Source organism: Rattus norvegicus, chromosome 13 (genome assembly GCF_021556685.1).
Source record: "Rattus norvegicus strain SHRSP/BbbUtx chromosome 13, alternate assembly SHRSP_T2T, whole genome shotgun sequence".
NCBI lineage: Eukaryota > Metazoa > Chordata > Mammalia > Rodentia > Muridae > Rattus > Rattus norvegicus.
The window spans coordinates 94,017,197-94,039,627 of NC_141546.1; the positions used below are offsets into that span (position 1 = coordinate 94,017,197).

Consider the following 22,431-nt stretch of genomic DNA (forward strand, 5'->3'; position numbering starts at 1 on the left):
AGTAATAACATCTGCCTGAAACTATAGTCAGTTTCTTTGTGGTGAGAACATTTAAAATCCATTTCCATCACTGCTAACCATGGTTAGCCTGAGACAGAACACAAACATACTCCTTGTGACTTGTACCACTGACAAAGGATTCCTCACATTTTACCACCTCCCTCAAGCTCCCAGTGCACACCATCTCCCTGCCGGTTATTTTGTAGATATGAGATTATATAATGTTGTAAAAATATAAAATGTAAAATGCTGTTTTTTATCCCCCACTAGGTCTGGCACCGCAGTGCCCCAAGATATCTGCTAGATACCTTAATTCTCAGTCAGCAAAGCCTCTCACCCGCTCTGCTTCATCCTATATCACACTGCCGAAGGCCTCTCTCTGAGCCGTCAGCAATCTCTCTACCTATCTAGTTCCCAAGGCAGGTTTCCATGCCAGAAACACACATCCCAACTCTGCGGCGGCCCAGTGTCTCTAGTCACCACACACTCTCTTACACTTAAATCACTACATACAAGAACACACAACACAATAACCTCTGATCCAATTCATAAGATATAATTGTCCACCTAAACATACAAAGTCCAGTACACATCCATCCCTTAAGAACATTAATAACAACCTGTAAATAAACAGAGTGGAATCTTAACATCAGCCTCCATTTTCTATCTACCATGACTACCTTTTCTGTCCCTCCTGAATCTTCTCTTTCCCTTCCAGTCTCCTCTTCCTTCAAACATTTCTCCTGCCCATCCTTCCTTCTCATCCAATGACAGACCTCATTCTATCCTGTACCTGCCCTCACCTGTACTTTACAAATTAAATGGGGAGAAAGTTCTGGTGAAGTCACCTGAATCCTGAATATGAGACTAGGCAGCCATCCTTGGGGCAGTGAAATTAGCATCAAAATACAGATGACTCCAGGGCAAACCATAACAATATAATATCTGTCTCTCTAGCTTGATTATTCACTCTAAGTTTCTCTGATATCACAAGTTAGAATGCCTTGCTTTTACAGACGGCTTCTATTACGTTGTCCTTTGACACCCTGATTGCTCCCACTCCTCCCTCTTTTGTCACCCTTTAGCCCCTACAGTCCAACCAGTCACTTCCCACACTAATAACTGTTTTGTTCTGTGATGTACTGAGTTTAACCATGGCCTTCTGGGCACCCATGGGTGTGGAGCTATCCACTGGAGTCCAGTGGGCTCATCAGTGAGCCCACAACTGAAGAGTATCTGGCCCCCAATTCCATCGTTAGTCAATAGTTCAGCAGGGAGAGGCAGGGCCCCGTGAGCCCCTCCCCAGGCTGTGATGGACAGCTGGCAGGCCCAGTGCAGGCAGCCACAGCTGTTGTGATCATGGCTGCGATGGCTGCATCATGCCCAGAAGAAAGCACTCCCCTGTCATCTCCCCTCTCTTCAGCCCCCTCTCCCACCATATTCCCTGAGCTTTAGAGGGAGGTGGCACAGAGGTTCCATTTAGGGATGAGCATTCAGTCGTCATGTATCGTCAGCACCTTGACCAGCTGTGATTCTCTGCACCCACAGCTGCTCATTGCAAACAAGCAAAATCCGAGATGGATTATGACTGAGGGTGTCATTTTGCACAAAGGTGCAAATGTGGATATTTAGAAGGCAATTTGGTGCTATGTCAATTTAGTTAAACATTCCTGTTTTTCTTAACGTGGAGATTGGCAAACACGTAAGCCTTTTCTTGGCTTGTGAACAGTGCTGTAATAGAGCACTGGAGTGTGGCCAGCCTTCAGCATACTGACTTCAATTCTTTTGAGCATACACACAGTAATGGGGTTGCTTGATCATAGGATAAAACACTGCTGTGCCCGGTGTTTACTACTTTTGTGGGGTTTTCTCCCTTAGACCTCTCTCCACCCGTTTCTTCCTCCCTTTCACCCCCCTAACATTAGATACCAGAGAGAAAAGGATAGAGGAAAGGAAAGAGATCCCTGAATAAAGTCAGGGGTTGTAAATGGGGCAACGTTACCATTAGACTTCTTCCCGCTGATTAGGGACATCCAGCTGCTTGGGGCAAATTTGATCTTCACCGTCAGGATATCTAATTTCTTGTTTCTTCTTTGCACGCTACTGCTTAACAAACAGTCACCAACAGCAACCAACAGCCAACCATAACCCCACCCCTCCCACCAATGACCAACACCACACCACCTAGCGGGGGCTTTAGCACTTATATACCTTCTGAAAAGTTCCCAGAATTTTAAACACAGAAACTCTCTGCAGCTGGCAAAACATGGTAAATCGTAGTCAGCTGCTGTGAAGCAGCCCATATCCCCGCACCTGGGATTATTAAAGAGACCAAATTTCCAAAATTGTCACAATATACTGCTTACATTAAGTCATAAATTATTGTGAGACTCAAACAAGCGAACAAGTGTTTGGAATTAGGACTAATGTCTGGCACTTGGCAAACATGTTAAGGCTCACTGCTTTGTTACTAGATGTTTCTCCAGCCATAAAAGAGTTCCTTATAGACTCTTAGTGTCTTAGTGTCTGTCAGTCTCTAAGACTCACTGACCATTTGTGGAATCAAAGCCTGCTGCAGAATGGACTTTCTACTTAGTAGGAGTTTGCTAATGACCAGCCCCACACTGAGGAGATCTGCACCACTGCTGCCCGAGCCAGTTGGATGCATCTCAAATAAACATATAGAGAAAACAAATGGGGAATTGGGGATTTAGCTCAGTGGTAGAGCGCTTGCCTAGCAAGCACAAGGCCCTGGGCTCGGTCCTCAGCTCCGAGAAAAAAGAAAAAAAGAAAAAAAGAAAAGAGAAAACAAATGGAAGCTGACCTGTGCGGGTAGATCAGATGCTCAGAGCAAGAGTGCAGAATAAGACATGTGAACTAAGCATTGTCTAGTTCTACTTCTGATAATACATATAAAAACAACTAATCGGGCTTTGTTTAAGGTTTAGAACGGAAGAGCTGGGTGTGTGAGCTCATACCCTCAGTCATAGCACTGGGTATATGGAGAGGAAGGACCACTGAGCGTTCAAGGCAGCCTGGGTTAAGGGTGAGACCCTGGGCTGGGGAGATGGCTCAGTGGTTAAGAGCACCGACGGTTCTTCCCGAGGTCCTGAGTTCAAATCCCAGCAACCACATGGTGGCTCACAACCATCTGTAATGGGATCTTGATGCCCTCTTCTGGTGTGTCTGAAGACTGCTACAGTGTACTCATATATAATAAATAAATAAAATATTTTAAAAAACTGGAAAAAAAAAAGAGTGAGACCTGTCTCAAAAACAAAAAGGGAACAGGCTGGAGAAATGGCTCAGTGGTTAACAGTGTGTTCTGATCTCACAGCGGACCCAAGATCAGTGCCAGCACCCAAGGGGTGGCTGACAACCACCTATAATTTTAGCTCCAGAAAATCCAGCTCCCTCTTCTGGCCTCTAAAGGTACCACACACATGTACAGGCACACGCAATACACATGTACACATAATAAAATGGATCTTTTATAAAGGAAAGCAGAATGGGAAGTCTTTCCCACAAAAGCACTGATAGTAAATGCTTACTGAGCATGTGCTCTGCCAGACAGTCTGCCAGGAGGTTGGTAATGAATCACCATCACAGATCACTCACCAGGAAAGAGGCTTAGCGAGGGGAACGCGTTACCCCACACTGTACAATTTATAAAAGATAGGTTTAGCAGGACAGAATCTTGGGCAGTCAAGTTCTGAACATTCACCAGACATCCTGCATAGCTGTTTACTTTTTTTTAAAAGATTTATTCATTTATTATATATAAGTACACTGTAGCTGTCTTCAGACACACCAGAAGAGGGCATCAGATCTCTTTACAGATGGTTGTGAGCCACCATGTGGTTGCTGGGAATTGAACTCAGGACCTCGGGACCTCTGGAAGAGCAGTCGGGGCTCTTAACCACTGAGCCACCTCTCCAGCCCTGCTGTTTCCTTTTTATAGGATCTTTCCCCCCTTTTCCTTTTTTCTTTTTTCTTTTTCAAGAGAGGGTTTCTTTATGTAGCCCTGACGGTCCTGGAACAATTGCTTCTGCCTCCCAAGTGCTGGGATTAAAGGCCTTAGCCACTACCACCCAGTATTTTTTACAGGAGTTTTAAATTCAGTTAAGCTTAGCCCAGTGCGGTGGTGGCACAGGTTGTGATCCTTGTATTAGGACAAGAGAAGGCAATTCTGTCCCACACAGCAAGTCCTTGTGGGAAAAGAGGCAAGTGTTACATGAGTCTATGAAGTTTCTTGAGTCCGAGGTGTTTGCAGTTTTTAGCTGGCTCATCCTCACCGTCCCCTGGGCAGGAGATACTCTTTCTTCTTCTTCACTATGAAAGCAACATCAGATTTTAACTTCTGTAAACTGGATTCCAACAGGTCCTCCAAATCCTTTAGCATCTGGGACTGCTGGTGCACAAAAGGCCGAAGCATTTGGTCATCTTCCTAAAAAAAGAGAAAGATAGTACTTCTTAGGACTAGAGCAAAAGTACTTTGTACATGTGGATGGGGTGTCCAGTAAACTCATGTGGCTGAGGAACTGCGTCAGACGTTCTCAGCAGTCAGTAGTGACTGGCTGGCTTTCAGGAAGGCTGTGTGAATCTATCCAGAGAGGAGGCGATACAAAGTTTCAGATTGCAATGTTCTATGTTCTTTCAGTACTGTAGGGGCAGAGGCCTGCAAGGATTCCCAGATGAACCGGTTTGCTGATAGATTTCTCCGGGGTGGAAGCAAGTATCCCCGAGAAGGGACATCAGCAAGGGGGGGGGGGATGCAGACAGGTGACAGCATTGAGTTCTAGTTTCCTGTGTTGTTAAGAGTTCTTCCGGTTCGGGGTTGGGGATTTAGCTCAGTGGTAGAGCGCTTGCCTAGGAAGTGCAAAGCCCTGGGTTCAGTCCCCAGCTCCGAAAAAAAAAGGAACCAAAAAAAAAAAAAAAAAAAGTTCTGCCGGTTGGGATCCTTTGCCCAGTGTCCCCACCACCACCACCACCACCACCACACACAATGAGTTTTCCAGGTTTCCTTTTCACATTTAAAAGGTAATCATTTGTATATTCTGAACACCAATACTTGATGTTAATTATGGGCTAGCGGTCGGGAAGTTTTAACTTTAGGACACTTTGGCTTTTACAGTGAGTGATGTTCATCTAGTTAAAATCCATGAGAAATATCCCCAGATTTAGAAACAAAAACAAAAACCCTAAAAGGTTTTATATAAGGAATAGTGAACCTATGGTACTGATTGGCCCGTCAGGCTATGCTTTCTTCGGTGTGCAGAGAGGGGAGGAGGGTGTTCACAGGTGTTCACAGGTGCTCACAGGTGTGCCTGGAGGTGCCTTGGGTGCCACCTTCACTGTCATGAAGCCACTGAATAGACGAGGCTGACTGGCCAGTGAGCTCTAGGGGTCCCCTACCTGTCTCTCCCCAGGACACACTGACTGCCCACTTTGGCTTTTTTTTTTTTCAACGTGGTTCTTGGGGTCACACTCGGGTCCTCACACTTGTGCTGCAGGCAGGCATGTCACCAGCTGAGCCACCTCCCCAACTCCCAGTGCTGTTACTTAGTGTGGCCTAGGGGATGGTTCATCCAGCCAGTATTCCCCTTTTATTGAGAGGTATCCAGACAGAAGGCGGCCCCAAGGGAACTCCCCAGTCCAGTCACTGTGAAGGCACCTTCTTCTTTTTTATTTAAACTGGATTTTTTTTTTTTTTTTTGGTTCTTTTTTTCGGAGCTGGGGACCGAACCCAGGGCCTTGCGCTTCCTAGGTAAGCGCTCTACCACTGAGCTAAATCCCCAGCCCCTAAACTGGATTTTTTAAAATTTACATTTCAAACGTTATCCCCTTTCTTGGTTTCTCGTCCATAAATCCCCTATCCTATCCTTCTTCTATGAGGGTGTTCCCCCACCCAACCACCCCTTTCCGACTCTCCACCCTGACATTCCCCTACACTGGGGGGTCCAGCCTTGGCAGGACCAAGGGCTTCTCCTCCCATTGGTGTCCAACAAGGCCATCCTCTGCTACTTATGCAGCTGGAGCCATGGGTCTGTCCATGAGTACTCTTTGGGTGGCAGTTTAGTCCCTGGGAGCTCTGACTGGTTGGTATTGCTGTTCTTATGGGGTTGCAAACCCCTTCAGCTCCTTCAATCCTTTCTCTAGCTCCTCCAATGGGAACCCCATTCTCAGTTCAATGTTTGGCTGCTAGCATTCACCTCTGTATTTGTCAACCTCTGGCAGAGCCTCTCAGGAGATGGATATATCAGGCTCCTGTCAGCATGCACTTCTTGGCATCAGCAATATTGTCTGGGTTTGGTGGCTATACACACACACACACACACACACACACACACACACACACACACAAATATTCACATATATATGTATATATATATATATATATATATATGTATGTATTTATATATGGGCTGGATCTCCAGGTGCTCTTCCACAAGCTGCCAGCCTGGTCTTTATGACCAATTCTTTGTCCTTTCTGAGAAGCTCCACCTTTTAGTGCAAACCTCGGAGAGTGGCTGTTGGCTGTTGTGAGGGTTGGGTCATAAGTGTGAAGGCAATGGTCACGTTGCAATCCTTAGCTCTCTTTCGAATCCTTTGTATTTCCTGCCTCACTGTGCTGCCTGAAACCTGAAATGGCCGGGGTGGATTGGCCAGAATCTGTGGCTTTTCCTTGTTTGGAAAGGAAAGCTGTCAGCTGTCAATCAGTCATGGAAGCCTGAGTCTGTCCAACATTTCCATGGTGAGACCAAAGACTATCCATTTGATTCCTAATTTGCCAAGAGTTTGTTTCATTTTGTTTTTCAAGACAGGGCTTCTCTGTGTAGCCCTAGCTGTCCAAGAACTCACCCTATAGACCAGACTTGCCTCCAACTCAGAGATTCGCCTGCCTCTGCATCCTGAGTGCTGGGATTAAAGGTTTATGCACTACACCCCGCTAAGGACCCACACTTTTAAAGAACTATGAATTTGCTCATCTGGTCACACATCTGTCACTGCGCTATCAAATCCCTAGGTTAAATGGGGTGGGGTTTGGGTGTCTGGGGAGGTTGGTTACTCACGGGAGGTCTGCATTGCCTCAGTCGGAGGAGCTGTCCTCTGGCCACACTCATGCCTCCATAGAACACCTTCAGAGCTCTGGCCAGCTGTGAGTCAGAGCTGGCTCGCTGAGCACACATTTGCTTAGCCTCTCCAGCAGCTGTCACTGTAGCTCCTTCTGGATTATCTGGCTTCTGGGACGGGGTGAAAGTAAAGGTGTTTCCCATCAGCCTCCAAGCGCTTCTGTGATTGTTTATTTGCTTTTTCAAGACAGGATTTCTCTGTGTAGCCATAGCTGTCCTGAAACTCACTCTATACACCAGGCTGGCCTCGAACTTGGAAATTGGCCTGCCTCTGCCTCCTGAGTACTGAGATTATAGGTGTGTGCCACCAGACCTGACTTTGATGATATTTTATATCTCCACTTATCAGCATATTTCTTTGGACGCACTCAAAGATAGTTCAGAGCAAAAGAAAAGAAGTTCTGTTTCGTTGTTGTTGTTTATGGTCTAAGATTTGAACTAACTCATTAAGATCTCCTACGTCCATGGCTGGAGAGATGGGTGGTCAGTAAAGAGCACTGGCTGTTCTTCCAGAGAACCCAGGTTCAATCCCAAGCACCCACATGACAGCTCACAACCGTGTGTGACTCTAGTTCCAGGGGAATCCATACGATGCCTCTTCTGGCCTCATACACTTGGGCACACATACATATACAATAAATAAATAAATATGTTAATTACTTCCTATTCTAGACAAACAGCACATCCTAAACATGGGAGTCAGGAATGAGGCGGAACACTCACGTGGTACCGTCTCTCGCCCTGTGGAGCAGAACCAGCATTCTCTAGTGCAGCCTTGAGATACACGTTCTCTCCTCTGAGGGCCCTGTTAATATCTCTCAGCAGCTCCGTCTCCTGCTCTAACTTGAGCAGCTTCTGATAAAGTTCTGGCACCTGGTTGGACGTGATCTGCAGAGGATGCACCAGCTCAGCCTGTTTTGTCATTACCTTCCAGACCAGTGAGTCACCACGGATGGACTGGGGGGTGGGGGAGGGGTAAGTCCCCTAGGGCACACAGAACATTGAAGGAAGGGTCTCTAAGGGACCATCACCAAGGCTGTTCAGTCCCCCATGAGCTGCCATGCTCGGGACCTCTGGAAGAGCAGTCGGGGCTCTTAACCACTGACTTACATCTTTCACACTGGAAAATGTCTTGGTGTCTACCATGATGTAGCCTTCCCCTGTGAACAGGACATCCGGCTGAGAGACACCCAAGTGAGCACAGCCTTCTGCAACGTGGGAGAGAGACCAACAAGGAAAGGAGTCTCAGCTGCCCAACTCCCAGTAGGCTGAGAAGAACCAGGTGGAAGCCAGAGGCCTGCAGAAGATGGCTCTTACCCGCTGCTCCACAGACCTACCCGCCCCCCTCCTCTCCCTCTGCCGCCTTAGATCTGGCTGAAGAGTACACAGCAGGACAGAATGAGTAAACCTGGTACCTTGGAGGCCCCACAAATCCACAACGAGGGCATTCGTCAGTAAGTAGTTCAGAAACTCTCGAGACACACCCAAGGCTGCAAAGTGGACGGACTCTTCAACTCTGGGATTCACACTTTGCCACACAGGTTTGGTATACAAAGTATTCGGAAGATCATAAACTTTGTACCTGAGGCAAGACCATAAAACAGAACTGAAAACCAGAAGGGACAAATCTGTGAAGAAGATGATCAGACGAGCCTCAGAGCTACAGCCCAGTGCGGTTAGGGAAGAAGTTGCCCTGTGATTGGTTCTTGTGACTTCTGACTCCAACACTTGTTATCCAGCATGGCCATCACTACCGTAAAGCTCATATAACAAGGAAGAAAAGTTTTAATCCATGCTTAGACTCTATTTGGATGCTCTAAAATGCTAAGTTTCACCAAACGGTGGCCGCACATGTCTTTAAACCCAGCACTCAGGAGGCAGAGGCAGGTGGATCTCTTCTGAGTTTGAGGCTAGCCTGGTCTACAGAGCAAGTTCCAGGACAGCCAGGGCAATACAAAGAAACCCTATCAAAAATAAATAAATACATACATACATACATACATACATACAACATACATACATACAACATACATACAACATACATACATACATACATACATACATACATACATACATACATACATAAAATGCCACATTTCCTTGGGAGGTCTTTAAGTTTTGTTTTTTTTTTTAACTTTTTAAAGCATCTCTTTATCTTTCGATGTTCTTTGAATCTAATGAACTTAGCCCTACCTAGTTTATCTGCACTATCACAATACATTTTACTTAGATAATACACTCTCAATGGGTACTTTTTGTGACTATTAAAATGTCTAACACTATACAAGGCACAGTAGTCATCCTAATAACCTGGAGGGTCCTGTGGTTTCTCTACTTGATGGAAAAAGTAGTGATTTTGCAGTTGAGCAAACAGAAACATTTAGAACTTTATGATACGCTCATTAAAAAACCAAACAAACCAAGCTCCGCCCCCACGAGGAGCCACATCGGTGTTATGTGCAGGTTATGTACATAGGTGTTGTGTGCAGGTTATGTACACAGGTGGTGTGTGCAGGTTATGTACATAGGTGTTGTGTGCAGGTTATGTACACAGGTGGTGTGTGCAGGTTATGTACATAGGTGGTGTGTGCAGGTTATGTACATAGGTGTTGTGTGCAGGTTATGTACACAGGTGTTGTGTGCAGGTTATGTACACAGGTGGTGTGTGCAGGTTATGTACATAGGTGGGGTGTGCAGGTTATGTACATAGGTGGGGTGTGCAGGTTATGTACATAGGTGGGGTGTGCAGGTTATGTACATAGGTGGTGTGTGCAGGTTATGTACATCGGTGGTGTGTGCAGGTTATGTAAAGTGCAGAGCCCGCACCCCAGCTGAATGCCCCGGGTTGCATCTTCTTTTAGCCATTTGACACCAAGGCACTGGACGATGTGAATCTGGAAGTCAATCCTCTTGCCCAGTAGCTCCAAAGGGTCAATAACCGTGTCTTCCTCACCGTGTGCCCTGCAGACAAGAGCTCAGGGTCAGTCTCCCGGTTAGGCTGGGCCCAGGCTCGCTAGCACTCAAACGTCACAGGAATGGAAGCATCCCAAGGAGATAGATGATTGCCCTGAAGGAGGAGTGGGCGGTAATATCCACTGTAGAATCCAGTCACGGAACAGCCGGTTCTGCATTGAGCTTCTGGGGAAGGTATCATCTGCAAGGGCTCACAGTCCGGAGAAGAGTACAGACATCTTCATGCTGTGAATGTGTGGGGTAAAGGCTGGGGGTTGGTCCCATGGTGGATGAGGAAAGGCCAGCTGCCCTCTCATGCTGCGGCCTAAGTTGTCATCTTTCTCGATGAGTTATTCATAGTCTGGAGTCAACATCAGCCCTGTAGCCTCAGAAACTGATGTGGGCAGCTTTCTAACTGGAGACCTCTCTCCTATCAGCCATGCTCATAAAGTCTGAAACTTACACACAAGAATAGTGTTCACTTCCAATGCGATGTGGCTATTGGGTAACCTAGACAGCCAAGGTAGCCAAGGGACCAGACAATGGCCTGAAGTCCCTATAGACATGGAGTTTTTGGTCAGCTTGGCCCTTTACACCCAGAACTTGGAGGCTACCCTCATCCTTTCTGAAGCCGGTTTCTTTTTTATCAAGACAAGAAAGGGTACACTGGGGCTGGAGAGATGGCTCAGTGGTTATGAGGTTCTGAGTTCAAATCCCAGCAACCACATGGTGGCTTACAACCATCTGTAATGGGATCTGATGCCCTCTTCTGGTGTGTCTGAAGACAACTACAGTGTACTCACATACATAACAAATAAATAAGTCTTTACAAAAAAAAAAAAAGGAAAAAGAAAAAGAAAGGGTACACTGGATGTTTGTACCAGGACCTGCCAATCTCTGTGCTTAGGATTGCTAAAACACTTTTCCTTGTATACAAACATCCTATGGCCTAAAACAAGAATAAATAAACCTGGAGTTCAGAGACACGAGTCTAGACACCTAACCCTAACCTCAAGCCAAAGAGCAAAGTTCAAGCCTCTGCAACGAGTGGGGGTGGGTGAGCAGAAGCTGACTTTGTGCTTCTGCCTCTCATGCCTGCCTCTGATGTGTGCCGCATCCTGTGGACTCGGTGCCAGACCTCCAGGGTGCCAGGAGCAGGCAGTGGGTAACCATGACTACAGCAGCCTAGACTCCTTTCCCAGCCATCCCCTCGTGGTCCCAACCCCAGGCTTTGGGTCCTCGTCTAGAGTTCCCCACTCCGTCTGCAGCTTTGTGGAATGTCCTTCGCGCTGCTCCAAATGTTGGGCATTTGACAAGCATCAGACTCAGCAGGGCCAAATCATGAACAAGCTCGTTCACTTGTCTCACCAGTAACCACTTCAGGGACCAAGGTGACCTCCCTCCCCTCAGGAGAACTTTCTGGGAAGGGGTGGAGACTCACCATCCCTCTGGGGAGCAGGGGGTTATTTGAATGTGCAGCACTGCCTCCTCCAGCCCTTCGCAGTTGAGGAATTCCACCTGCTCCTCCAGCATCATGCGGTGAGCCAGGGACTGCAGCCAGACATGTGCTGAGCCCAAGTGAAGGACCTCCACAGGGTCCCAGAAAGGGTCATCTTCCTGAGCCACGTGGCTGTCTCTGCTCTCTAGGAAACGCTGGTAAAGTTCCTCCATGAGGAATTTTCTGTTGATGAACTTGGCTTTTGACCAAATCCATACCTGAGAATGCAAAGGGAGGTCATCCAGTGTCTACGTTACTTTTTCATTTCTGTGAAGAGACATCATGACCAAGGCAACTTATGAAAGAACATACTTCCTTGGGGGTTTGCATACAATTTCAGAAAGTTAGTCCATGATTATCATTAAGGGGAGAATGGCAGCAGGTAGGCAGGCATGGCTATGGAGCAATAGCTGGGAGCTTTACATCCTGATCCACAAGGTGGTGGCAGAGACAGACAGACAGACAGACAGACAGACAGACAGACAGACAGACACTGGGCCTGGCATGAACTCAAACCCCACTCCCGGTGACACATCCCCTCCAACAAGAACATGCCTAATCCTTCCCAAACAATTCCACCAGCTGGGATCTAAACATTCAAATATATGAGCCAATGGGGACCACTATTCAAACTACCACACCTGTGTGTTGTTTCATTTGCTGCTTAAACAATCCATCTCTTGTTTTTACCCGTCTGCTTCTCTTAATGGGTGGAATTTTAGGAAGATTGAGAGGAGGACACAAATTCCATTTTAGGACCAGGCCTGATGTCAAAAGAAAAGCCATTCATTCCAGGAACTGACCATAAACCCTCCCTAAGTCACCAGTCCCGTGAACCAGGCCGTAAGTCACCAGCTCCAGAAACAGACCATAAATTCCAGGAGCAAGGCCATAAAATGCCCCATCCAAAGACCAGCCTGGAGAGAACCACAGGACGGGGAAATATCTTATTTCAGGATGGGCCATCTGTGCTGGGCAGCCCTATACGTATTGGGTGTCTCATCCTGTGGTTAAACGTTCACGACACAGCAATGCAGTGCACTGGCCACCTGGACACAAGTCAGTCAGAAGTCAACCCGTGAAACATCCCCAGCATCCACCAATGGAGTTCTAGATTACCTAACCCTAACCAAAATCCCCCTAGTCTCCTATAAAAAGGCCTGCGGGCTTTTGTCTGTCCTGTCACTTGTTGCCGTTTTTGTAAGTGGCCAACCCCTGCATGAAGGCGTCTTGCTTCAAGAAATAAAAACACCCTTGCCAATTACATCTGTGAGTGGTGGTCTCTGTGCAGCTCTTTCAGACTTAAAAAAATCACATACTATGTTCATCAAACTCAGTTGTTTTTTTCCTAAAATTTATTTACTTTATGTATGTGAGTACACTGTAGCTGACTTCAGACACACCAGAAGAGGGCATCAGATCCCATTACAGACGGTTGTGAGCCACCATGTGGTTGCCGGGAATTGAACTCAGGACCTCCGGAAGAGCAGTCAGTGCTCCTAACCACTGAGCCATCTCTCCAGCCTTTCAAACAGCCTTCTGAGGCCCTTTAAGAACACCAAGTAGTGTGCTGGAAGTACAGCCAGACAGATAATGTGTGGCTGATTAAAGATAAAGCCAAGGCGAGAGCCAAGGCGTGTTGGTGGGGTCAGGGAGCTGGAAAAAGCAGGGAAATAGATTTAACCACTGCTTTTCCTTGGAACGAAATGGCTTAGCAAGCAAGACCTGTGAGGCCTACAGAGAGCTAGGGTCATAACCTTGGGTCAGTTAGTGAGCAACAGAGTTTGCTATAGACAAATGGACAATAAATACAGGACAATTGGTCTCCAGAACAGCAAGGAGTGGCCCCAAAGCAGGTGCACAGCCTCGGGATTTCTTGCCTTCCACCTTCCTTGCAGCTAAGCCCAGGTACTTTTACCTGTTTTTCAGAAGCCCACAGAGGGGTTCCATTCTTGTTCAGGAGTTCACCCTCACCCACCCACCCTCCAGTGAGCAATGAGTCCAAGACAGGAATTGCTGCCTCTCACTGGGCAAAAGCAGGGCCTCTGAGAACACTGGTTATGGAGAGAACCTTCAGCTGCAATAGAAGGGGATTCGGCCGGAAGTTTCCTTGACTGAAAGTCCGCCATCAGAAGTGATATCAAGTAAACCTAACGACTCTTCCTGGCAGCTAGAGTAAAATCAAAAGCCAACGGAGGAGGTGTTGTCCCAATGAATGATACCTTCAACGGGGCAGTGGCAGGATAAACACAGATTGTCCTGTCTCTTTTGGCCTCCAGGCATAGGGAAGAACACCATATAGAGACATGTTTTTGTCTCATGTACCCAGAGACATGGGCACAGACCTTTTTTTTTTTTTTTTGAGATGTTTTCTCTGTGTTCCTGGACATCCTGGACCTCACTTATGTAGACCAGGCTAGCCCCAAATTCAGAGATCTGCCTGCCTCTGTCTCTGCCTCTGCCTCCTGAGTGCTGGGACTAAAGGTGTCTGTCACCACCACCCACTTCCCTTGGCTTAATACTAGCTAAGTCTTGTGAATCATGTTCAATGTGAGGAGAGGGTCTTCAGTGGGCGTTTGTAATAGTTAACATTGATTATCAACTGGACAAGATCTAGAATCACCTGGGAGACAAGTCTCTGACCCTGCCTGTGAGTATCTAGGTTGATTGTTGTGGAGAGACACACCCTGAATAGCAGCAGCAACACCATTCCATGGGCTGAGTTCCTGTACTGCAGCTGAACAGAGAGAAGTATTCATCTCATCTACTTCCTGATGTAGGTGCAGAACAACCAGCTGACCAAAGCCCCTGTCATGTGACTTCTCTCCACGATAGACTCCACTCTCAAACTGTGAGCAAAACTAAACCTTTCTCCGAGTTGCTTTTGCACTTTCAGAGAAGCATTGGTAGCTAACACAGTGTGTACCCTCTGGTTTAGGGTCCACTTGACAGATTATCAGAGAGGAGAGAAGTTCAACTGAAGAAATGCCTTTATAAGAGCAGGTTGTGGGCAAGTCTGAAGAGCATTTTCCTAATTAATGTTGATGTAGGAGGACTGAGCCATGGTTTGGTACCACCATGGACTGGTGGTCCTGGGTTCTCTAAGAGAGCAGGCTGAGCAGGCCATAAGGAGGAGAGAGCCAGTAAGCTGTTCCTGGTTCCCTGTTCATATCCTGCTTGGGTTCCTGCCCTCACTGCTTTCAACGGTAAACAGTTATGTAGGAGTGGGAGTGAAATAAAACCTTTCCTCATCCAGTCGCCTTTGGCCATGGGATATCATCAGAGCAACAGTAACCCTGACTAAGACACAATGTCACTAGATCCCAGGAACTGGCACCATGAGAGAAAGAAGGAAACACCACAAAGGGTTCCCAGACTCGACCCTACTCAGAGAACATCTGGTTTCTTGTCCAGGTCTCCTGGATGCAACTGGCAAAAGTCCCCTGAATACCTTGGAAGCCTTCTGAGAAGGCTCATGTCTGTCCACTGGTGGGGGCGGGCGCGTCTTACCTCATGAGTCCCTTGTTTGGTCACCTTCACCATGACCTCTTTCTGGAGGTCACAGCCCCTGGAATCTGACGATGCTAAATTCTTCACCTTCAGTTCCATTTTAAGCCCCTGGTAAAGAAACATTTCACTAAACTCTGTACTTCAGATTCCCTTTTCAGCTGCTTCTCCATCCTTCCCAGCCTCAGGCTTCATGATAGAACACAGGCCAGATAGTCTTGTTCCTCAGAGTTCCTGCCAAGCTCAATGGCAGAGCACCAGAATTTCTCAATGCTATCCTCAAAATATTATCTGTACTTCCTAAGTCAGTTAATTCCTTCTCAAGGCTCCTGCTGACTGGCATCCTGTGTCCCCTGAGCTAACCCAGTCCCCTCTGTGGCATATGAGCCACTGAGGTGCTGGAGAGATGTTTGGGGGACATCAGGGGCAGCCAATTATAGCCAGAAAGTGGTCATCAGATGCTAGTGGCTCTGATAAGTAAGGCAGGTGCTCGGTCTGGCGGGAAAGGCCTGAGGGTTAGCCTAGTTCCATCGCTAGCTCTCCATGCAGTCCTGGGAAAGCCTCGGCCTTCCCTAGACCTGGAGGGTCTTTTAGGACCTGTCTTTACACCGTTGTCGGGGTGTAAAAGGTTACCTTCTTCAACTCCTCACTCATCTGATTTGCTTCCACAACTAGCGGCATGAGTTTGATGTAGTCCTGGAACACAGCTAAGATGCTGGGGTCGGCTTGGTCATCTCCAGGGCTCGCCGTACCTGGTGAGAGTCAGGGAGGAAGTGAGTCCGTCACTTGTTCTGTACTTTTCAGCCATTGATAAACTCACACACTCAGCTGTTTGTTTACTTGGTGTGATTTTTGTTGTTGCTGGGTTTTTTTTTGTTTGTTTGTTTGTTTGTTTGTTTTTGTTTTTTGGGGGGTTTTTTTGGTTTTGGGTTTTTGGTTTTTCAAGAGAGGGCTTCTCTGTGTAGCCCTGTCTGTCCTGGAACTCGACATGTAGGCCAAGCTGGCCGTGAACTCACAGAGATCCTCCTGCCTCTGTGCCGTCATTGCCCAGCTTCTACCGTTCATTTATACAGCTGCTTGTCACGGCCTTGAAATCTTGGCTATTCTCGCTCTTGATCTCAAGGCCCTTAAGCTAGTGCAGTTCTGGACTGTCCAAGAAGAAGGGGTAGAGGAAATAGAGGCCAGTGGGCCCTTGGGTTTTGTGCAGAATCCTCCAAGGCTCAGTAAGCAACCTGTTCTTAAGTTCAGTTGTGTCTGGGCGCCGTGGAGGAATGGTTATATCCGGCCCTAATTCCTGATTCGGATGAGCACTGCCTTGTGTCAGGACCTGTCTGCTCTTTAGAGGCTCCCTGCCTGTGGGTCACATGGTACCAGTGCCTCAGACTTCCCAGCAGACTGCCTTGGGAACCCACCATCACTGCTGGGACACGAGTGCATCAGCCCAGAGCCTGGGGTTCGATGACCTTCTCGTCACCACTGTTTTTATTCTGGGAAGGCATTCTATACAGTCAGTTATAAAGAGCGAAACAAAAAGGTAGGTTATCTTGCTTATGATTGTGTGTGTGTGTGTGTCTGTGTGTGTGTGTACTGGTGAGCATGCAGAGCACAAAGGAAGGTGTCAAGTGTCCTCCTCCACCTCTGTCTTTCTTATTCCCTTGAGACAGCACCTTTCCATAAACCTAGACAAGTAGCCATTAAGCCCCAGCAACCTCCTTGTCTCTGTCCCATGGGTGGATGATGGTATAAATCCACGTCCTCGTGGCTGTGAAGCCTTCTTAAGCACGTAGCTGTCTTGCTAACCCCGGTCTTAGATGTATATCAAGGACTCCAGTGGAACATGGACATGGCGCCACACATCTGTAATCCCGATCCTACAGCCTGAGACAGGTTAACAGACTGATACCAGCTTGGTCTACATGGTGAGTTTGGGGCTAGCTTTAGCTACTCCATGAGGTCTGAAAATCTAAAGCCAGGCTAGGTATGGCGGCTCATACCTGTAACCTCAGTGCCCCAGTGCTCCCCACCTGAGTGCAGGTGCCTCCCCCTCAGAAGCCAGCATATCACGCAGACCTCAGTAGGGTCCAGCCAATCCTGTGCACATAACTCAGTGCTGGGGAGGAGCGATGGGGAGGTGTTAAGGGGCCTCCACCTGTGGAGTGAGCAGCACTGAGCAAGATCTTGGACAGCATCCAAGGGGGATGGGCAGAGGGTGGAGCCTCTGAATCCACTCACCTATGAGAAATCCTAGATAGCATGGGGGTAGAGGGTGGGCTGAGGGGCAAGGGAATAACTTCCACTCAGAAACCTAGAGCGGCAACTTCCTCCAGACCAAGGCCTGGACATTGCCCATCACCATCTCTCCAGCCCAGAACAGGCTCTCAGTGCATGCTGTCCCCCTGTTGGCTGAAGGCCTTTATCTAACCCACTGATCTCATCTGAGTATTCTTGCTTCCACTCGCTGTATGAAACAGTCCCGCACACCCACACAATGGTTTGTAACTCGGACTACAGTCACCCTCATCCCTAAGGGCAGGTTTAGTGAGTTAAGCACACCTTTGATGTGTATCCAATGAAGACCATATTTGGTGGCTGTACGTGTAGCTCAGTGGTAGAGCGCTTGCCTAGCATGCAAGACGACAAAGTCTTGGGTTTTATCCTCAGCATTGTGCAGAGAGAGAGGGAGAGAGAGAGAGAGAGAGAGAGAGAGAGAGAGAGAGAGAGAGAGAGACCGCTCGTTCACGTTTTAACTTTCTGCATACTGTGCTCTGACACCATGAAAGCGGTTGATTTATGTTTGCACAGGAAGATGGCGGAAGGCAGATCCAGAAGCACTCACCAAGCATGTCCACACTCACTCCCTCGGCAGCTGCCCTCTCCATCTGGAAAAAGTCATAGTCGAATCTGCCCAGGTCCTCAGCACCTCGCTCTGAGGGAAACCCAATGTAGAGGAAGGCACTGTTGGATCCCAAGATGATGCGGTCCTGGGAGGAAGAACTTAGGGAGCAAAGGCCTGGCCTGCTCCAGGGTCCAGGCTTCTACTCAAGCCTCAGAGATCTGAGAACTCTCTTCCCTCCATGGCCACCTAGGCTCAGCCCTTTTCGAGGAGAGGAACCACCATGGTCAGAACCTCAGAAGAAAAGCACAGGGGTTCTGTGGCGTGTATCCGCGTCTGATTCAGATTAGGAGTTCAGCAGTCCTCAGAGAGGGCAGAGGACTTAAGAGCAGATGTGTGGGGGCTTTTTGGTGAGGTAGACCACACTGCTGCTGGTCCACGAAAGGGAAGCTTTGGGATGGGGCGTGTGCTGGACGGTGAAGCTAGGGAGGGCACACCCAGTGTTTCTAAGAGGGGAGTGGCTGAGCCTCCTGCCTGTCTTAGAGGCTGTGGTTTCTGTTTGTAGTAATCGGTGACAGGAGAGGGCCTCAGGGCAGCCACTGTGGTGGGAGAGACTCCATGGCAGGTGGGAAAATGAGGGACAAAGAGGGACCGTTGGAAGTAGATGTTCGGTTTCTGCCAAGAACAGGTTCTCTTAAGCCTCAGATGCTATAACATGAGAGCACTGAGCAGGATCTTGGACAGCATCCATTTCCATCTTCCTTCAGTTATGGGAGATGTTCAAAGAACTGAAATAATGTTCCCGAGACCCAGTGGGTAGGAACAGGTCTCTCACCTCAGCCATTGCAGTCTGGCAGAGGTGGGAAGCTCCAGGCCAGGGCCAGCCCCTCTCACTGTGACAGGGGACGTTTCACAAAGAGAGCCACCCCCGCCATCCCGAGCACCTTCTTGAGGGTATCACTGAGGCACTGCCGTGGCTGGGCAAGGAACCTACCAAATGCTGCAGCTTTGTCCTGCTGCTGACAGGTACCCCATTGACAATGACTTTGCCCGTGATGTGTGGAGCGACCGTCACTTTACCATCCATGTTCGTGAAGGAAGCATGCTTATCTGAAATGCTAAGACAGGAGTTGGTTGCAGTCACCCTATGGCTGGTTGGGTTTCACAAAGAGATCCACAGCTATGATCAACGGGGAAGCTCCTGCCACCCCTCACCCCCCAACACCACACAGTGCTATGGAAGCTGCAGGGACCTGGAAGGCAGCGTGGATGCTATTCTAGCCACAGAATGAACCCCAGCTGAGGGCCTGCAGCTGCCAGGAACCTCCAGACATAACGACCAAAAGACAAAGCTATCAATGGAGAAATGAATGCATGTTTCAATAGCCAAAATATGGAATAAACCCCTGTGTCTGTCCATCAACCTGATATAATAAACGTGGTATTTGTGTACACCAGGGGAAACTGTTTGGCCAGAGAGATTCTCCTGAGGTCAACAACGTGGGTACAACTGGAAGCCATTATGAAATCAACCAGGTCCGGGTCCAGAAAGACAAAATCCTCCGTTTTCACCCATACGTGGAGGACATAACACTCATCTCAAAGGAGTAAAGAGGAGTTGTTACTGTAGCCAGAGAGGACGTGGGCAAATGGTTAGTGGACACAGGGTAGAGCTGAAAGGCAGAGCACTCCTGGTGTCCTATAGTGTAGGATTATGAGCTCAAGGTCATTAGCTCAACGCTTCAAAGTCCCCGTACCCGATGGCTAAGCATTATACACACATCTGAACCGACATAGACTGGGGCTCACACTATTGATACAAATGTACATGACTATGGTGCCAGTTAAAACACATATATGTGATTTTTTTTTCTTCTTTCTTTTTTTCGGAGCTGGGGACTGAACCCAGGGCCTTGTGCTTGCTAGGCAAGAGCTCTGCCACTGAGCTAAATCCCCAACCCCATATATGTGATTTTTAAAATAATTTTAAAAACTGCTTCCGTGAGGTCTTCAAACCCAGACACCTGAGGGTACCCGAAGGTACAATTGTGACAGACCCTCCACACGGGCTCTATTTTCCCTCCCCTTGTCTCTTGCTCAATTGCCTTGCTTCTGCTGTGGAGTTCTTACAAGCTCTAACCTTTGGCATCCTTTTCTCCCAAAATGAGCATAAGAAAACAGGAAGAATGAACCACACTGCAGCTCAGGACGCACTCTCCAATGAACACTGGAAAAGATGCTGGGGGAGGCCTGGGGACTTTTAAAGCTCATCCAACTGGGCTTACAGTCTGCCTTACCCATGGCCAGATATCTTTCCAGAATCTGACAATCTAGCACTCAGAGGAGGAGGTGCTTTGTATTTGAAGCCAACCTGAACTACATAGTGTTATTGATCCTGTCTACAAAAAAGCCAAAACCAAACAGGATGATGTCCAGGCTGGGCTGAGAGGTCCTGGTCCTCCAGTTCGGGACGCAGGTGCTGTCCTTACCCCAGGCTTTGAAGACAGATGGCGTTTGAAGCAGCCCGACCAACCTCACAGGAGCCTGGAAAGAGTCAGGACAGTTTAGAAATCGTCATCCTTCTGCCTGGATAAGATAATAGACCTGGTGGTGTGAACATAGCATTTCTTTCTTCAGTTAGGGCACACGAAGAATGTGTTCTCCCATTGGAGCTGTCAATCACGATAGCACCCAGGCTCCCATTGGAGCTATCAGTCACAACAGCACCCACATATGACCCCGCTTTATGTAAGTTATTTTACTTTCTGCTTTTTTTTTTTTTTTTTTTTTTGTCAGCTTGGTGACAGTGCCACCTTTTTCATGGGCCTTAGTCCTCAATTACCCACTGAGGCTAGGCCACTCCTCTTAGAAGCTCTGATTCTGTGGTGGCTGACCCCTCGAGGTACAGTGTCCCCTGTAGTTCCTGAGTGGCTCTGGCTGTCCTCCCTACCCCTGTCTTAGACATGAATGATGGCCGCCAGGGAAGAGAGTACAGGTGTCAGCCCAACTCTGGGCTCTGAATCCCAATCCATCGGGTAGGATACATATTGGACAGCGCCATTCCGCAGGCTGCCACCTGAGAAACCACTGCACAAAAATGCAATGTGACCACGTGTGGGTGATGGACTGATAACATGCACTCAGGAAAGAAATTCCACATCATGCTACACCTTGATTGAGCCTAATTCTACTCAGTGGATTGAGAGACACACAATGGAGAACTGTGGGGTGATCTCACTGCTGTGAGGCCCCTGGCATGGGGAAGTCCAGATGCAGAAGGAAGAGTGGTGGTCGCCCAAGGCTTGGGGAGGAAAGAGGGGAAGTGGTTTTTAATGGGTACAGATTTTTGGTCTGAGGCAATGATGGCAAGTTCTGGAATAGATGTGGTGATGGTTTAGTGCCTTTGCACTGAACTCTCGAGAGTGTTTAAAGAGGTGAACTTTATGTTGTATGTTTTGTAGTGCAAAGTTTTAAAAAAATCAAAAAAGGAAAGGGGGAAGGAAAAAAGGGGAGGGAGGGAGGGAGGAAGAGGGGGAGGAAGGAAAGGGAATCATAGCTGGCCTGGAGCAGCAGGGGTGGGGTGGGGGTGGGGGGAGTAAGGGGGCAGCTGAATCAAGTACCATTGTGAATGAAGAATTTGAGGACCCCCGTCAGCTGTGGGTCTTCATTGACATTGAGAAGGTGTGGGAGAATCTTTACCATCTGCTGTTCCTAGGAAGACAGAGAAGTCCATCCCAGAGACCTCGGAAGGAAGGAGAGCTGCTTGGGCAGGTCCTGTCCCAGGGGCCACACTTCCTTTAGTCCCCACACCAGCCATTTTCTATGGCCCCTCCCTCCTTTACTTCTGCCTTACCTATTTTCTTCAGGTCCCTGGCTGCCAGCTGTGTGGAGGGAAACGAACCACCGCAGCAAGGTGAGGCTCACCTGTGCGAGAGCCATGTACTGTTGCTCCCACTCTCTCCGTGCCTGCTCCAGCAGCTGGGCCCAGGTTCCCCAAGTCCCCAGTTGCTGTTCTGCCCAGAAACAGGCTGAGTGCTCTAGAGGGAAGGAGGGACTTTAAGCAACGGCATCATCAAAGGAGAGATGTAGAGTAGACAGAGGAGAGAGAAAACTGAGCTGCTTCTGTGTGATTCTGCAGGAAGACTCATCTATCTGCACAGTCCTGGGGTAGCTCATGCATGATGAGAACACAGAAGACGGTTCATGGGGAGCAGGGAGCTCAGAGGTCCCCCTTTCCCCTTTTCATATGTGCAGGCATGTGACCATCTACTCATGGACTTCCCATCCAACCAGAGGGTCAGAAAGAACGACAGGTTTGCCTTACACCGTTTTTCATGTTTCTTTTTTTTTTTTTTCTTTTTTTTCGGAGCTGGGGACCGAACCCAGGACCTTGCACTTGCTAGGCAAGCGCTCTACCACTGAGCCAAATCCCCAACCCGTTTTTCATGTTTCATGTCTGGGTTTGTGTGTTGGTTTGCATATGCTTGGCCCAGGGAGTGGTGCTATTG

The 22,431-nt window shown here is 48.1% G+C and overlaps 1 protein-coding gene across 1 annotated transcript in view; it reads right to left on the bottom strand.

Moving 5' to 3' along the window:
- Positions 1 to 4,082: 4,082 nt before the first annotated feature.
- Kif28 (kinesin family member 28) overlaps positions 4,083 to 22,431 on the bottom strand; it is a 54,759-nt gene continuing 36,410 nt past the window's right edge. Inside the window, exons 10-23 of the mRNA NM_001270385.2 lie at positions 21,848 to 21,960; positions 21,544 to 21,634; positions 20,413 to 20,467; positions 18,918 to 19,041; positions 17,927 to 18,071; positions 15,724 to 15,842; positions 15,094 to 15,201; positions 11,527 to 11,801; positions 9,960 to 10,094; positions 8,549 to 8,715; positions 8,244 to 8,341; positions 7,857 to 8,021; positions 7,074 to 7,244; positions 4,083 to 4,447 (exon numbers count right to left, since the gene is read on the bottom strand). Of these exons, the coding sequence (NP_001257314.1) occupies positions 4,292 to 4,447; positions 7,074 to 7,244; positions 7,857 to 8,021; positions 8,244 to 8,341; positions 8,549 to 8,715; positions 9,960 to 10,094; positions 11,527 to 11,801; positions 15,094 to 15,201; positions 15,724 to 15,842; positions 17,927 to 18,071; positions 18,918 to 19,041; positions 20,413 to 20,467; positions 21,544 to 21,634; positions 21,848 to 21,960 (1,922 nt within the window). The 3' untranslated portion in view covers positions 4,083 to 4,291. The remainder of the gene's footprint in view (positions 4,448 to 7,073; positions 7,245 to 7,856; positions 8,022 to 8,243; positions 8,342 to 8,548; positions 8,716 to 9,959; positions 10,095 to 11,526; positions 11,802 to 15,093; positions 15,202 to 15,723; positions 15,843 to 17,926; positions 18,072 to 18,917; positions 19,042 to 20,412; positions 20,468 to 21,543; positions 21,635 to 21,847; positions 21,961 to 22,431) is intronic.